Source organism: Plectropomus leopardus, chromosome 15 (genome assembly GCF_026936395.1).
Source record: "Plectropomus leopardus strain MGB_pleo_1.0 chromosome 15, ASM2693639v1, whole genome shotgun sequence".
In the NCBI taxonomy this organism is placed as follows: domain Eukaryota; kingdom Metazoa; phylum Chordata; class Actinopteri; order Perciformes; family Serranidae; genus Plectropomus; species Plectropomus leopardus.
The window spans coordinates 28,463,577-28,480,968 of record NC_142190.1 but is presented as its reverse complement, the minus strand read 5'-3'; the positions used below and the strand labels follow the sequence as shown (position 1 = coordinate 28,480,968).

The window sequence follows — 17,392 nt, the reverse complement described above, 5'->3', positions numbered from 1 at the left end:
CAATAAGGTCCGGAGGAAACTAGGTATCTTGTCAACACTCCAACAAATACTTTTCCTTGCTGATGTGCAGCCCCGACCTCCACCTGCAACATCAGTGTTATATCAATGTTATGCTTGGGTTCATTTTCCCAGAATGAACCTTGACCCTCCAACACAAACACAGCACCCAATACAAAGCTTTTTTTTCTCTGTCTCAAATGAAGTTTGACAATGCTTTACTTCCCAACTTATATGTCATGCTGGGTTGGAGTTGGCGCACAAAAAAGGAAGTTACTGGGTAAAAAGATAATGTAAACTAAAGCGTGAGAGTGCATGACTCTCTCATTCTCTTAGAAAGAAATGACAAACACTTTTTAAATATCGTTTGATCTAGTAGTGAATCTAGCATGCAAGGCTACTCATTTGCCATTATATTAAATATTGGGGGTGGGGAAAAATGTATCTAACATAACATCACCATATTTTCCATGGCAATATTGTATCCATACACCACCCCCAACTGTTGATTTTCTTATCTAAAAACATAATAGAGCACTCCATGTATAAAGGCCTACATCCTTGTCACAGCAGCTGCAGGTCAAATTCCAAACTGTGGTACCTTACTGCATGCCACCCCCTGTTCTAACAATTAAAAGGCACACGCCAAAAGAAAAAACATGTATTTGAAAAAAAATAACATTGCAAACACAAACTACACTTTTGATGGCCTACCAGAATAATAAAATTAACTGCTTCGTTAACAAAGTTTGGGGACATCATTTGCAGTTGAAAAAAAGGTCATACATACATGGCATACTAGCCCGTTATTATTTGAAGTCATCAAATACTGTCTCAGTGGTTTCAGTGGTCAGTGGTTTCGGTGTAAGATACCACCGCCAAAAGCCACCTTCTGCAGCAGTACGATATGCCACAGGTTGGCCGGGAACCTGGCGTGGTCGTATGATATGTGGACGGATGGCACCAGTTGGTAATGCAGTGGGACAGAACTTGCTGCGGCCATATGATACACCACTAAACAGCGTCAGGTTAAAACACTGCCGGCAGCATAATTAAGGGAGCGAGAGGGTCCTTTTAGGGCAGGCGGGAGAGGCAGTGGATGGGTCTGACAAACTCCGGACCTAGACCCAGGAGTCAAGCATTTGCTTCATGAATGTACAGCCAAAGCACAATGGGTTTTTTCCCCCTAAGTCTAACCACGTGCCTCTGCTGCTTCATCCCTGTCACCCATGCCTTTGTAGCCTAATGCTAACCAAGTACTTCTGTTGACGTCCTAGCATTGGTTGCCATGTACTTTTGTTGCCTTAACATAGGCATGTGCTTTTGTTGAAATACCATCATTGGTTGTGGCATCCCTGAATATCACCAGCAGATGCTGGTTGAAACCTCGAGTGCAATATGTAAGCGCGAAAGTCCACTGACAAAGCGGCAATATGTGACGACTTATTGGACATACATGCATATATAATAATCGCAAGATGCCTAAAATCCCAACAATATTGCATTGTGACTTAATTATTGTGATAATATGGTATCATGGGGGCTCTGGTGATTCCCACCCCTATCATTTATCGTAATCAAGTATATCTATGCAGTATATATATATATGCATGGTTGCTTGTGATAGCATAGCATGTTTTTTTTTTTAACTTTTATCAATACATTTTATGCATATTTGAGGGGCCCCTCCCCTATAATTACTGCTTTGCCATGCATGACACTTGCAGTGCTCAGCCCCTTTTTCCATTATTTGGAATTAATTCAGCCTCACAGGTCTTACTGGTAACCAGTACTGTCCAAGGGAAGCCTCTCTGTTCCTAGTAAACCTCTAACTAGTGTAATGTATGCACCCCCTGATGATAACCTACTGTGTTCTACTTCGACTCCACACATGCATTTGTGCATGCCTTTGATTTTATCATAAGCATAAAACAACATGCTTCCATATAAACCTGACTCTATCTCTCTTTGTTTCTCTTTGGACACTTATTGTGGCAATTAATTTCCACTGGTGTGATAAGGGCTGCTGGTAATAGGCTGTTTCAGTGGACTGCAGCAGAGCATAGAGATAAATGGGTCACTTTCAACAACCGGGCAGTTCGCAGCATGGGTCAGGGGCCACATACAGATACTGCTGAATACACAGAGAAAAGGTGACCGAAAACCACGCAGGGTGCCATGACGGATAACAAATTCATCACCCCCCCGTCACTTCTCTCTCCGTCCCACCATCGTTATTTAAACCATTCTCTTCCACTGCCAAAAAAAAGGAAAAGAGAGCAATGAGTAACTCATACCTGAACAAATCTGAAGAAATGCCAGTAGACAGTAAATCCCCGTCAGACAGGCAGGCATCATTCACGAGCAGCTGGAAGCGTGTAAATCCAGTTAGAATGCGCTTTGTCGCCCTATTTCATCTAAATCTCAACTTCTACTGCAGAGCCGGTGATGGGGATCCGGGTGGAGGAGAGTTCCTGAACTCCGTAATAACACAGATAATAGTGTTCAGAAGTGCTCCCGAGACAGTGAATTACTACTATTTGAATCAAAGTTGAAATCAGTCGGAGGCATCGTTACGGGCTACTCGAGAAGTAATCCACTCAGCACCACTTGGATTTTCAACACTCCTGTCGAACTCCTCACTTCCAAACGCTGATAACTTCGCGGAATTCATCTGTGATCAGATACGCTGTGAGTTCCACTTCAGGGGAAGCTTTGGACAGCGAGAATCCACAGAGTAGAAGCGTCCAGTTGCAGTCACTTTAGTGGTTTGAACGTGTAGTTTTACCCCGGTAAAGTGGGACTGGCGCTGGTTGGATGAGGCGCCGTGCGTCTCTGCGCGCAGCGCTGCTTTTGGTATTTCCTAACCAGTCAGAGGCTTTTCTGTTGTGCAGAGGAGATTCCTGCGAGTCAGGCACCATTTAACCGCATAAGGATACATTCACAACGCGAGGCTCCACTAGGCATTTGCATCAAGCACGTCCCTTACCAAAAGATCCAAGAAACAGCAGTCCCATACATGTCAGGAAAAAAATCTAAATTACTGCAAAATACGGAGCCGTGAACGTTATAGTTTAAATATCTAATAAGAGATTAGCAAGTCCCATGTTTCAAACGGTTTCCATCTTAAAAGAGCAGCCTGCATCCATTTGGCTGCAGCAATCAAACGCATTGTTTCAAGTGTCCATCATTCTCAAATATGTTAAGAAGAGCCTTTTATGAACAGCAGTATTCCCAAACCTAAAGTGTAGGCTACTTAATATTTTAAAGTGTGTCTACTGTTGAAGGCAAACACAATTTGACCTTGATGAATGATTTATACTATTTTTTATCCTCCTATCAAGACAGAGGGACAAGCACTTTTCTGTGTCCTTATTATAACCAGTTCAGGCAGCTCATATGGGAAAAATATGGTATTCTTAATGAGCCTGTGAAATGTGCCTTCATCCACAGCTGGCAGTAGCAGCAGCATTTTGCTTTTTCTTTCCAGGACATATATCGATGAAGTTTTCACCCTGTGACCTCTCAACACACCACTGGGAAATTAAATGACATTTTAAGCTCTTTAGAAAGGTAGACTAACACCATATTTTGTCTTGGTATCCAGTATTAAAGTGATGATAACATATATGGAGTAAAATTCTACTCAATCAAATTTTGAATTAGGAAAGATTAATACTTTAAATCCTTTGCAGTTCATAGTTTCAGCATATCTATGACCTAGTGAGCCTCAAATATCTTTTGTGTTGTCTAAGCAGGTCAGCACTCCCTCTGCTGGCTGCACGGATGCAGCACAGTCTGCTGTACAGGAAACTGCAATAGGAACAGGATCGTTGTTTGACTATGTTTATCGTTTCATAATTCCCACAGTGCATTTTTTAAATTTAATTTTTGTCTGTTCATATCCTCTATGTCTTAAAGGGAACCACGCCTATTTTTAAAATTCATACATGTTATTCTTATGGTCTAAGACAGTCCAAAATATTAGTAAACATGAACAACTCTCTCATAAATCTAAAATGTAGAGTGCTAAAACATACATTTGTGATGTCATAGAGTATAAAGTCAGAAACTGCTCCATAGACTATGAATTAGGAAAGATGTTATTGATGACGCTGGACTACTGTAGTAAAGAGGGAGCATCTTCATTCCAACCCTCACCTGTGGTCATAAGTTTTGGGTAGTGACTGAAAGAATGAGATCATGAATACAAGCAGCCGGAATGAGCTTCAGAATGAGTGGGATGTCTGGGCTCAGCCTTAGAGATAGGGTGAGGAGCTCTGACATCCAGTGGGAGTTTGGAGTAGAGCTACTGCTCCTTTGCATCGAAAGGAACCAGTTAAGGTGGCTGGGCATCTGATCAGGATGCCACCTGGGCACTTCCTGTTAGAGGTGTTCCGGGCACATCCAACTGGTAAGAGGCCCCGGGGCAGGCCCAGAACACGCTGTAGAGATTATATACTGTATATCTCATGTGGCATGGGAATGCCCTGGGGTCCCCTCAGAGAAGCTGGAAAGTATTGCTGGGGAGAGGGACATCTGGAGTGCGTTGCTCAGCCTGCTGCCCCCCTGAAACAGCCCCGGATTAGCAGATGAAAATGGATGGGTGGATGGATAGATGGATGGATGGGTGGATGATTATGGGTGATGCTAATACCCCTTTTCCACAAATGAGCTTTGGATCTTGAACTGGATCTGCTCATGATTCCTGGAACCTCAATGCTATTTAGTGAACCAGTCCACTTTTGCATCAGTTTTGAATAGAATCATTGAAACTGAGGATTTGTCATCATCAACGGAGGGCGTTGCATAGTGCACAATGGAAGTACACGAGAGTAACAAAATTGCAGATCACATTTATTAACTGGGAACTTTTGTTTAGTTTGTACAGATAGTAGTACAGTTTCCGCCAGATCTGAGACATTGTTGTCAAGGATAGGTCATCAACAGAAGGCATTGCACAATGGTAAAACTATTTGAAACAAAATTGTGGATTACATCGATTACAAGTGAACTTTTGTTCTGTTAATAGAGATATTTGTTTTTATTATAAAAAAAAAAAAAGCAAGGACCAACTTTTAATGAAGCCACTGCACAAGCTTTATTTCCGACGATTTCTCACATACCTTCTCCATCCTCTCTTTCCAATCAGTGGATTATGACATGGCCACAGATGTTGTCACTGTTTGCACTTCAGGTCAAGGACAACCTGCTTTTTTTTGGTTCAAGCTTAGAGCCAACCTTTCCGTTTTTGAACCAACTTATTTTTGGTTGAAATGCTCTGAACAATTTGAAATTAGGTATGGGAACCAGAACAAAATTGAGTCCATGTTGGTGGAAAAGGGGTATGAGAACAGCCCAAAGGAATGTTCTGAGTTTATGGGTACATTCCCTGTTTCACAACTGAGAACACCACAAAAGAATAAAGCTCGTTTGGGTATTAATAAACATTTTGTGGGTCCACAAAATCCCCAATCCATTGTCTATAGAGCAGCTCCAGACTTTAAACTTGATGACATCACAAGTTTGAGTGAGTTGCTCATTTTCACAAATATTGACCAAACTTTCCTAGACCAGGGAAATAACATTAGAATTCTTAATTTTGGTGGTATTTCACTTTATGTAACATAACACCAGCTGTTACAAATTGTCCATTTTATGTGTACGTATGTGTATGGGGGGATATTCAAGGTTTAAAAAAATCAGTTTGTGTCCTAATTCTGCCCACACCACTTTATTTCCAATCCCCCAGTGGAACAAGAAGACAAGCTGCACAACACTACAAAAATATTAAGTTAAGTCCATGCATAATATCCACAGTAAAAAGCACACACTTTAAAATTCCATCACACGTTGAACCAAAATTAGTAACACAAGAAACAAGACAGTAATTATGCATTTAGACAAACTTCATTCACTCTGTGTCACTAACACGCCACAGAACAAACAGTGATGCTTCTGGTTTTTTAAGTCGCATTTAACAGAGTCTGGCCTTCCCTGACCTCTAGCCTCAAATCCTTTAATTGCCCATTTTGGACCACTGGTGGCTCTTCTGAATGGAGCTTGCACTAAGCTGAGCCATCATGGTTGGTAAACAACCAGTAAAATATGGGAAATTACAGTCTCACTATGAGCACATTTCTGCCTTTATAAAATGTGCACTCAATTTTTTTTCATTCAAGAACACCATCCATTTCCTTTCTTTGTATTCTCGCATGTTTTTCTTGTATATCCTATTCAACATGTTTGCAGCAACACAATGACACTGAATATAGACAGTTGTGCTGTATTTCTCACATTCCCCCTATTATTCAGACTTTATTTTTTGCTGCATATCACTATTGTGTTTCTGTTTCCCTAACAATCAACAGGGGTCTCTGTCCCCATTCTTTCTATTCCCTCCAAGTCAATATTATCACCATTATATGGCTCTCTGGCTGCCTATCAGGTGGAGACTAAATGACTGCAACAGTACCATAGTGCTGTAGAAGACAATATGGTCTTGGTCATATAATGACTATATAATTAGTCTCATTTTATAACATTGGCAGGTATACACTAGCTATCATCACAGCAGGGCTGAAGCCCAAATAATGATATGATGGAGGTTCAGTAGTGGGGCTCTTGCTTTATGCCCGTGTGGCTTCAACATAACAACAGGTGCAGCACACAGCTAAATGCAGGGTTTGTCAGATCTATCGTCCATTTCACAATTGGTCGCAATCCAAAGCATCTCCAACACCAATATTTCCAGGAACAGATGGTGAAAAATGGACACAAAGACATGCACGTCTTCATGACAACACAGCGCAAAAAATGGCAAGGATTTTAAGGAGACGGTGCCAAGTACTGAGACCTATTTTTATTTATTTCTTCCACACCAAAGTAGCTCTCTAACTGGTTCTGAGCCAAGGGAGGAAATATCTCCAAAAAAGCACAAAGCCAAATCCAAAAAAATATTTATGAAGAAATAAACAATTTGGAGCCTCCACAGACAAACAAATTTGGCCTTAGCATGTCCTCTATTTGTCACTATAGACTGTTTTTGTCCAGGAAAAAATACAGACAGGTTTTATTTTTTTGTCCAATATCTCAATATTTCTGAATCTCCCCTAAACTACTCCTACTAAACTACAGTTATAACACAGTTAAGTAAAGTAGCTTCTGTCATAATAAAGTTTTAAAAAGTATTGCTATAATAAAGTTAAATAAAGTACTGTACTGTTATAATTAAGTCAAATAAATTACTTTTATAATAAAGTTAAATAAAGTACTGCCATAATAAAGTTAGATAAAAAAAAAACTGTTATGAAGCTTAATAAAGTGCTCTTGTAATAAAGTTAAATAAAAATATTGTTATAATAAAGTTTAATGGAGTACTTTTATAATAAAATAAAATACAGTACTGTTATCAGTAAGTTAAACAGAGCACTGTTATAAAGTTTAATTAAGTACAAGAAGAACTGTTAAAGTTAAATTAAGTGCTGCTATAATAACGTTAAACAAAGTATTGTTATAATAAAGGTAAATAAAGTATTTTTGTAATAAAATAAATCAAAACGGAACCACTGGTACTTTTATTTTGAAGCAGCCAGCTCATCTCGGACCAGTAGTGTCTTGTGGTCAACAGTTAGCCGTTATCAGTTACCATAAAGTTGAACTGAAACCGTGGCCCTTTATAACGTGAGGAATTATTCACACAACAAACAAACTAGCAGCTCTCCAGTTCATACATCAACAATATTTGCAAGTGGCATTAGTGCTCCATGGTTGGGACTAAATAGTTGTGTTCTGGATCCTTGCTGATACGAAAATACACGCTTCGTCTGCTCAAACACTGTTGCTCAGGAGAAAGTGGTCTGGTTGAGCAAAAGGGTGTGTGTATCATGCATCATGTTTGTGAGTTTTTCTTTGTTTGTGTGTGTGTGTCTGAGCTATAGGAGAGAACCAAAATGTTGAAGCAGGTCAAAAACACAGTGGCTTAAATAAACATCATGAAAATTTACACTAGAGTATATGATCACGATGTAGTCATTTTTATACATCCCACAGGAAAAAAGTCACGATAAATCAAGTATATTTATATATATCACACACCTGTAACTAGAGCTGAGCGGAGTATTTGTGAATGTGACACATCACTGTCATTTGCTTCATTTTTCACTACATTTTTTTCCACATTCTGCCTTCTATTTTCCATGCCGATTCTCCACTCTCACTCATCTTATTACCTCTGACAGCTCTTTGGCTCTTTCATTTCCCTCCACTCATTTATATCTTTGCATATTTGTCAGCACCTCTCAATGCACATCACTTCAGTTGCTCAGGGTCATACAAAGTATTCAAGCAAAATAAGAGACAGCCTTCACGTTCACCATCAAACAGTACGAAAAGCTGATGCAATAGACATGCCTCTGCTCTTCTCGATCATCCTCCAAATTGGCAAACTGGCAGACACCCAGATGGTCTTATCAGTTGTTAAGACTTGGACATCCTTTCAACTTCTTACACTCTCACTGTCATCTTTTTTCCCCTGCTGGGCCACAAAGATTTAGGTAGGAAAAAAATAGGCTTCTTATCTTGTGAAAGGAAACAGACAGATCAAGAATTCCTTTTTCAGCCATTAGCTCCAAATGTCAGATAGAAACTAGTGAGAGCTCCAATTTAGTCTCCATGAAAAACACTTTTATGCTGGCCATTAAAAATAAAAGGCCAAAAACATCATTATTTTAGCATCTCATTTTCTTCTTCTTGTTAACCTAAATTTGAACCAGGCGTCAGACAGACTGTGCAGGAAGTCTTATATTGTCATCTTCCAAAGCCATAGAGGCCATAGGGAGAGGCAAGCTCCTAAACGTTTAGCTTTGTTCTATCCCAAAGTCAGAGCCCTCGCCATAAAATGTCAAAGCGGAGGGAGTGGGGATTGAACTGTGTTGGCTTTGGACACAGCACTTGAGGTCTGCAGCTGCTGAACTGGCATTAAGTGGTATTAGAGTCTTTGTCAGCAAAAGGAAACATAGTCCTCTTCCTGGGAATTGGGTTCAACACTGTATCTTTCAAAGGACAAATACAGAATCAGCACAACCTGGAGCACCAGTTTACTGACTGCTGACTTTCTCTAGGCTTATATCAGACATTTCCTTAAAATCCTTTTACAACACCAAGGCAAAAGCACACCTCCTAGAAGTAAAACAAAACCTAAAACATTAGAAAATGTTCTAAAATTACATGTACTGCTGTAAGATTGATTGAGAACACCCTCTGCTGGGTAAACATAAGTATAGGCTGTAGTACCAACACAATGGTGCATGACAAGAGCCTGAAAGGTCTAATCTGTATCAACACATCATTGCTCACCAGCTGATTGTTAAAGGGAAGAATAATTATTGTTTTCCTATCACCTGGAATTGCTACAATCACATTTAGCACTTTGGACATACCTTTGTATCCCAGGCTGTTGTCTTGTTCAGATGCTGGTTCAGATGCAGGTGTTTGGAAGATGACCTCATGGCTCCCTCTGTGTTTATCTGGATCTGTTTGCACGCGGACAACAACAGTGGTTTACACAATTAATAATTCCGTAAAATAATACCTCAGTTTATCTATGTGCAGCTTGGAATCTATGAAATCTGTTAAATGGATGAAAGTTGTGGAGCTCTGAAAGGGAAAGCCATGGTGAAGAAAAAGGAAAACAACAGGCATGCTTGAATAGTAACTTTTCTACACTATTAGGTTCAAGGTTCGTTTTTTTTCTATTTATTACTCGCTGCTAGTTTGACTGACAGATTTATAAATTACTATTATTAAAGGGTTACATTGGTATTTTTTGACCTGGACCCTTTTTTCTGATGTTTTTAATCAAATCACTTCACATCCATTAAATAGTGTTTGTTTTAGCCACTGACTCTCAGATTATTATTCTTGGTGTCTAACAACATCATGGAATGGATCCCTACAGAGATCAGCCTTTTTTCAAAGAGTAATGTCCTTTTTGGTTATGCAGAGATAGCCCTGAAATCACCATTGTCAAACCCACCACACTCCATTTAAATAAACAGTTATTTCAGTGTGTAGAGAGCCAGCATAATTTTACATCTAACTGGTTGAATTAAGGGTTTATTTCAACCAAACCCAAGTTGGTGATAGCAGAAAGACAACCTAAGACTGTTTTTGTGAGTTGTATTTTGTTTCTACCTACACTGAATGGGTGTGTGTGAATTACGATGATAAAAAATATTATGTGTTTAAATGGAGTCTGGTGGGTTTGAGAAGAGGTCTGTCTCTGCAGGGTTATTTCCATAATGTTGCCAAACACTTATAATATCATTCTGAGCCTATCAGTGGCAAAAAAAAGTCAAGTGAAGTCAAGGCGATTTTATTTATAAAGCCCATTATCACAGATCATAATTTGCCTCAGAGGGCTTTACAGCACACAACATCCTTCTGTCCTCAGAGCATCACAGTGACTAAGGGAAAACTCCCCCCAAAAAAACTATAACAGGGGGAAACAATGGTAGAAACCTCAGGAAGCTGCCAGCTGCAACCCTCTTGCTCAATACTAGACCAATTTCAAAAGTGGTTGTCTCCATTTGTCACTCCATTAGACACAAAAACATGGGAAAATATGGTCCTTTACTCAAATTGATTTGGCTGATGAATCAGCAATGGAAGTTTGTTTGTGACTGTTTTAAAAATTAATGAAGGTAAAGAGATACTTCCCTTGCCACTGGCTGAATACATTTTGCTCTGGAAGCAATTTTTGGGACTGCCAACACTGCGGGGTGTGATCAAATTTAATCATGCAGACAGAGAGAGGTGAAGTGTATGAACACATTAACATCTTAGTCACAAGAAGAATGTAATCTCCTCTGTGTAAACATAAACTAAATCTAATGTGACACTACAGACAGCTCAGGGAAATTTAGCTGAGATACCAATAAACAGCAAAGTTTAGAGTACTCATGTCATATTATTGATGAAAGATGTAAATTATGCACAATACTAATAAATCAAATGATTACATGCACCAAACATAAAGTGTCCTTTGTTGTAGCAATGTTTTACACTGACTGGGTGCTTGGCTGTGGTTGACAGTCATGGATGTTATCTAGATATACACCACCAGAGGGAGCCATATAAACAATGAAATAAGAACTGCACTAATTGTTATGTCCAGTGGAATGCTTAAAATTTTAAAGGACCTCAACAACGCTATGGCCGCAACCCAAGCTTCAATCCAGACATGACATTGTATGTTCTGACAATTACCTTATTAAGTGAAACATTAAACCTCTCTTATGATCATCCATTCAGATAACACTTGACAGTTTTTACTCTATGTGTCTTACCATCATACACATGACTGAATCCAGTCATTTCTAGAATAAATGAAGGTAGAGGGAAATAAATGAGCTCAGGTCAAGGTAAAAACAAATCAGGGGTGCACTGTTTCATGGTTATTTCACAAAAAAATAAATAAATACATATCTTGAGCTCTGTGTTTTAAAGGTTTTAGCCACAAGAGGACAGCATAACTGTACCCACAAGGTGCTAATATCCTACTTTTAAAACAGTATTGTACATTTGTCTTTCCTCATTTCTCTCTCATCTGCACATACCCAAAGTTGGCAAAGAAGTGGGTAGAGAAGGTATTATGTGTCAGATTAGCCTTTTCTATTTTATGGGAACAAGTGTTTAAACATATGGTCTGAAACTTACTCCATCTTTGTATTACTGAAAATTCCTAAAGTCTGTCAGCCTTTTGAAAAGTCTGCAGTGTGCAAACTGCTCCTGTAAGCAGACACAAAAATAGGATTTTTGAATTAAAGCACTAGTTGATGACTTATATAAAAATAACTTTCTGTCACTATATTTACACAGTAGTACATGAGACAGATGGAGTTTCTGTGAAAAATTCATGTTCTTCTGCCTCCTGGTAGTGCTTTTAATGGCATTTGCTAGAATCCACCTTAACAGAAATAACCAATCATAGCCAAGGAGTCTCTAACACAGCTGGCAGTCATGTCAGTCATTGCTCTTGAACTGCAGTCAAACTGTACGCCTTGGCACTGATCAAATATGAATCAAGATTCTGCATTTGAATTGCCTCTCTGAAAGATTGCAATGGACGGTGGGCAGTGCTTCAGTGTGGCATGATTGTTTTCAACATGACTGGCATGTCACAACCTTTTCATGTTATAGTAATGCAGTGCACTTAAGTATGTTTCTGAAATACTTGTGGCGAGAAATAGGCAATCTTGATCAGCGCTGCCTAGTTTGACTGCAGTTTACTAGCAGTGATTAACAACTGTGAAAGAAATTCCTCGTCTCTAATTGGTTGTTTGGTTTAGTTGTGGTGGTTTCTTGCAAAAAGCACGACAAAGAGGGAGAGAAACTTTTTTTCACAGATTTGTCGGCCTTATGCACTACTCTCAATCAATTCAATAAATATGAATAAAATGTATTCTTTTATAAAAGTTACCAACTACAGCTTTAATGCAGTTTTTTTATAATGATAATAATATTAATATAATAAAGGTTATTTGCACCACAGGTTGCAATGACAGATTAATGGTCGAAGTCCTATCTTAAACAAACAATAATTAATACAGCACATCAGGAAAGAAAGAAAAGTGAAAGACTAAGTGCTCGTGATGTTACTATGTCATTGGGTCTGGTCGGAGAAGAGATTCTCACCTGATAAAATATCCATGGCGTGACCCTGCTGCAGCTGGTTGTCACAGAGCAGGCTAATGAGAAGGAAGGTGACGGGTGATTGTATCGCCAGCATGGTCCCCAATGACACCAGGCTGCCTTTAAGAAGGCCCAAACAAACCTGGAACCAAGAGACATAAACTTTATAATTTTTTATGACATAACAAACACCAGGGTTACAAAAGGAGGTGGAATTTATACTGGAGAAATAAAAAAGATCAGTAAACAAAACAGCAGGCTTATTCTAGGGGCCCTCCAGCTTAGGGCAAGTTAGATTTAAGACTTTTCAAGACGTGTTTAATGCCACCTGGAAATACTTTTAAGACTAATTTTCTAATAACCAAAACTGAAGGAAGACAATTTTGATTTTGCCCAAGTGTTTAGTATGACATAAAACGAAATGTCACACATGGAACACACGGAGGAAAATGAATTTATTATATTATCACAAAAAGTATCTTTTAGGTTTACCAATCAAAGGGGGGAACATCTGGCACTTTTGTCCAATTTTCTTGGCGATTTTCTTTTTTCACTTTGCATGTGAGATTCAACTGCTTAGATTCCCATCATGACAAGTTTAAGAAGAGGAATTTTTATTAAATTACTCATAAAAAAAATTGATGTTACCAATTATTTTGATATTTTACAATGCAAAATCTGAAAAAAAAAATATTTATAAAATCCTACTTCCTATTCCTGGGCATTTTTAAGACTTTTGAAAGATTAGATTTGAAGTTTTTTTTTTCACATTAATGAATTCAATGCCTTTTAGGACTTTTTAAGGATCTGCAGAAAACCAGATTATATGCTAGTATAACCAAAATAAACTCCTAATATAGCAAGCATTTTTTAAATACAATTTGTGAAATTTCACAAACTGCTCTTCTACCATCTACCCTGCTGGCGAGCACTATATACAACCATGTTCCTGTGTGAGATTCCACTATAGAGAGGAGAGGAAGACAGATGGACTTTCCTCTGAAACCCATCCAGCATGCAGGCAAACTCTGTCTGTTTCAGTCTGATCCATCCACACATACCGAGGGAATGCAGATCACTGCGGCTTCACTGTTGCTTCTCCTACATTCCAACACAGCTCCAACACACAAGTGAGCTTCCACAACACATCTTAAACACGCTCTCTGTGCGCTTTGTGCAAAACTGTGTATGTGTGTACGCTCTGTGTTCAAGCGCTCCATCAAAATTTCATGTGCTCATACATAATCCAAGGCAAACACCGTACAAACATGCTCACATTTACCTGCTGCACATCCCAACCTAACCGCCCAAACAAATACACTCCCTCACACGCACACACAACATAAAACACACACCCTTGCTCTCAAGTGGGAATGGTGATGAGACACGCTGACAGCGCCAGGCGGGAGGAATAGGAAGTCAGTTGTACTGATCAGCCATCTGTGGTACAAACAGCTTTGCAACTCATCCTGGCTGTCTGATAGACGGCCAGATTCCTGGGATGTCTTGGCACCCTGTGGCCACGGACTCCATGAGCCACTTTAATTGTTCGGAGAAATGCACACCAACAGCCAATATGGTGAATATGCCAAAAACTTGTGATTGAGATTTAGCTGCTAACTAGTGATGTGTTGTCAGTTTCTGGAAGTTAAAGCAACTACGTTTTCTGTATATGAAGTGGAAGATGTTATTTTACAAGTTTAATGTTTTGGGTTTGGTTTTTGTTTGTTATTGTCATGGCTAAAAAAAATTAATATTTTGCTTTACAGATAATAAAAGAATGGCATGGCTTTTTCATTTTGATGTCTTCAACTACAAAAGAAGGCTTGATACTTGGAATACTATAATTAATTGTTGTGATTATTACAAATATGACTTTAAGACAATATGACAATTTCAAGGGACACTTAAAGTTTTCCAACAGCTTCGCATCATATCTATGTGAAGGAGTATAAAGGAGCTTGCCAGTGCCCAGATCTCCATGCTCATTTGCCAGCGAAAAACCCACTAGTTGATGCGTTTATTGGGCAAACTTTCACGTTGTTTCTTGTACTTCCTCATTTTTGTTTGTCCACCACCACATAGACACAAAGAGAAGCAGATTGAGAGAGACAGAGAGAGAGAGAGAGCTTTTCTCTCTCTCCTCCAAACTCAGATCAAACAGAAAATCAAGGCATTGCTGATCAAATGTAAACTAAGACTCTTATTTACTGCATTGTCTATTTCTAGCCTAAAATATCTACAGAAACATATTTTTATATACTGTGGGGTTCATAAACATATTTACCCATTACTTTTTTTCAGACTTTTCCATGGCTTTGAGGCCAATTTTAAAGACCATACATTCCCTGACACAACCAATATTTTTTTGATTTTTATTTATTTTATTTTTTTTAATGGTGGATTCAGAACAGGATTAGAAGGCATGTTTATTTTATTTTTTTTTTTTATTTTAATTTTATTTTTAAAGACAATATAGCTTCCTAACCTGAAGGCATGTTTTAGAAACCACAAAAAATAACACCATTTATCACAGCCAGAAGCTGTACAAACAGATTTAATTGTTTTTTTGTTTTTTTTGTAATTCCCTGTATTTGAACACACCATGTATTATTATACAGGTTTGTGAAACAAATTTCCGTGACTTCTCCAAAATGTTCAGGGTATATTCAATTTTCCAAAAATTTTCCAGGCCTGGAGATTGCTATTTGCAAATGTCATGACTTTTCAAGGTTTTTCATGACCGCACAAACCCTGACACTGTTGAGAAGAGAAAGTGGGAACCTTACTGATTCCTGTATTGTGAAAAGTGGAGGGCAAGTTCAATCAGAAACATTTTTTTAACTTTCCATTAAACTGTATAATGAGATTGTTTGTTATTACCCAGATGCTGTATTGTTTTCTGATGGGCAACTAGCATTATGTTAATCACTATTAGGGGATTTTACTGGTTCAGTGCACCGCAGTGCATTCTAGTGGTTGTACGTTTTCTACCTCTTGAGCAAAAGTGAATGCCACAGCCCTTTTTATCTGCTCTCTTTGGTCGTTTAGCAGAATTAAGAAGTAGCTGTGCTTTTCCACTGCATAGACAGGCTAGGTTCATGAAAAGACCATTGTTCCAGCAGTGAAATACTTTATGATAATGATGATACAATTTATAGTCTGTTCTGCATTCTGAGTCGGGTTCATAATTTGAGGACTCTTGTGAGTCAGTGCAGGCTTGTCACATTTATATGAGTGACACAACAATAAAAACTTGATTGCTAAAAAAACCTCTGCTGAGATTTCACAGTATTTGGCCAATATAGAAAGATGCTGAGGTTTCAAAAGCTGTGAAAGCCAGAAACAATAATATTACATTTTAATATAATATAGAATACGAATAACCTTCATATTGAAATCTGCTGTTACAAACGTCTCCACAAACATCTCCACAAGGATGAATCAAAACCTAATGAGCACCGAAGATTGCATTTTGTAGAGTACTGAATATTAAATGTGGGTGGTAATAATATCATTGCATTGTTTAGTTTTATCTAACATATCTTATGGGCAATACAGAGAGAGGAGAGGCAGAAAGTGGGTGTAGAAACGAAAAAAAAAAAACACAATATATCCAAGATGTAATTTAAAAATACGCCAGTGGGAGGAAAAAAAAAGATATGAGTGAAACAGAAAAAAGCACCGAGGTGTATGTGTAATATGCTGATAACTCCAGTGGAAAATCACATCCAAACCCTGATCTAAAAATACTGAGAAAGGGATGGATCTAGTGAAAAAAACAAGTCAGGGGTGCATTATGTAAATATTTTCTGTATATAGTCAATACATATGGCTTTCTAAGCTTTCTTGTATACAGTGTGCATTCAGTGAATTGAGCATTTCCAATGACCTTTCTGTTGGTCTCATTAGTGTTAGTATAATGGAGTTATAATGCACTCTGTGAGTACATCACACTGTGTCATATACAGTAGCTGCTGATGTAATAGCTGGACAAACACAGGCTACACTTACACTCGATACATGCAGTTGCCCATACTGAAAGAAATGACAATAAAATATCTTTAAGAGTCATCTGCTCTGAGCTAATGGGTAGAGCCTGCAGATCATGGGAGACAGGAGTGCTGATTTCCTCTTCCTTCTTCTGTCTACTGGGGAATAATCACAGCTTACCATCTAACATATTGTCAATAAGACAGAACAGGAGCTCCCCCTAAACCACAGCAGACAGATCACATACTGTAGAGGGCACTGGAGCGTGAACAGAATCAGCGTTAAGCATCCCCCCTCCCCATCTTTCCTCCCTCCTAAATTCAATCCCCTGTACTCACAGAGACAGATACGTGCAATGCAATATGTTATACCAAGTATGCTGTGTCAAAAGGTGCTGTGGGAGATGCTTTAATTCAACAGAAATATTTACTTTGAACACAAATCGCACACAAAAGCAGGCATATTTCAATGCACCTGTAGCATTTGCAGGAATATAACACTAACACCCTGGCCATTTACTGGGGCCAATATTTGCCATTTTGATGATTATCTGTATTGCCATTTCATTTTTATGATCGCTGATAAAATTAATTAACTAAAAAGTGCAAACAAAGTGTAGCATGGGAGGAACTTTTACTTTGTAAAACCTCAGGGAACTGACTTTATTAAAAAAAAGTTGCTGGGAACTTGCTGTATTTTATGTTGAAAG

General features: G+C 38.6%; 1 protein-coding gene across 2 annotated transcripts in view; it reads right to left on the bottom strand.

Moving 5' to 3' along the window:
* The window catches only part of LOC121952493 (roundabout homolog 1-like), a 130,405-nt gene that overhangs the window by 103,208 nt on the left and 9,805 nt on the right, over positions 1-17,392 (bottom strand). The window contains exons 5-6 of one of the 2 annotated variants that reach the window (XM_088088277.1): positions 12,694-12,832; positions 9,438-9,530 (exon numbers count right to left, since the gene is read on the bottom strand). In XM_088088277.1, coding sequence (XP_087944403.1) covers positions 9,438-9,530; positions 12,694-12,787 — 187 coding nt within the window. In that variant the 5' untranslated portion in view covers positions 12,788-12,832. Of the gene's footprint in view, positions 1-2,294; positions 2,880-9,437; positions 9,531-12,693; positions 12,833-17,392 lie in introns of those variants that run through there. The other variant, XM_088088278.1, reaches the window with a different exon arrangement.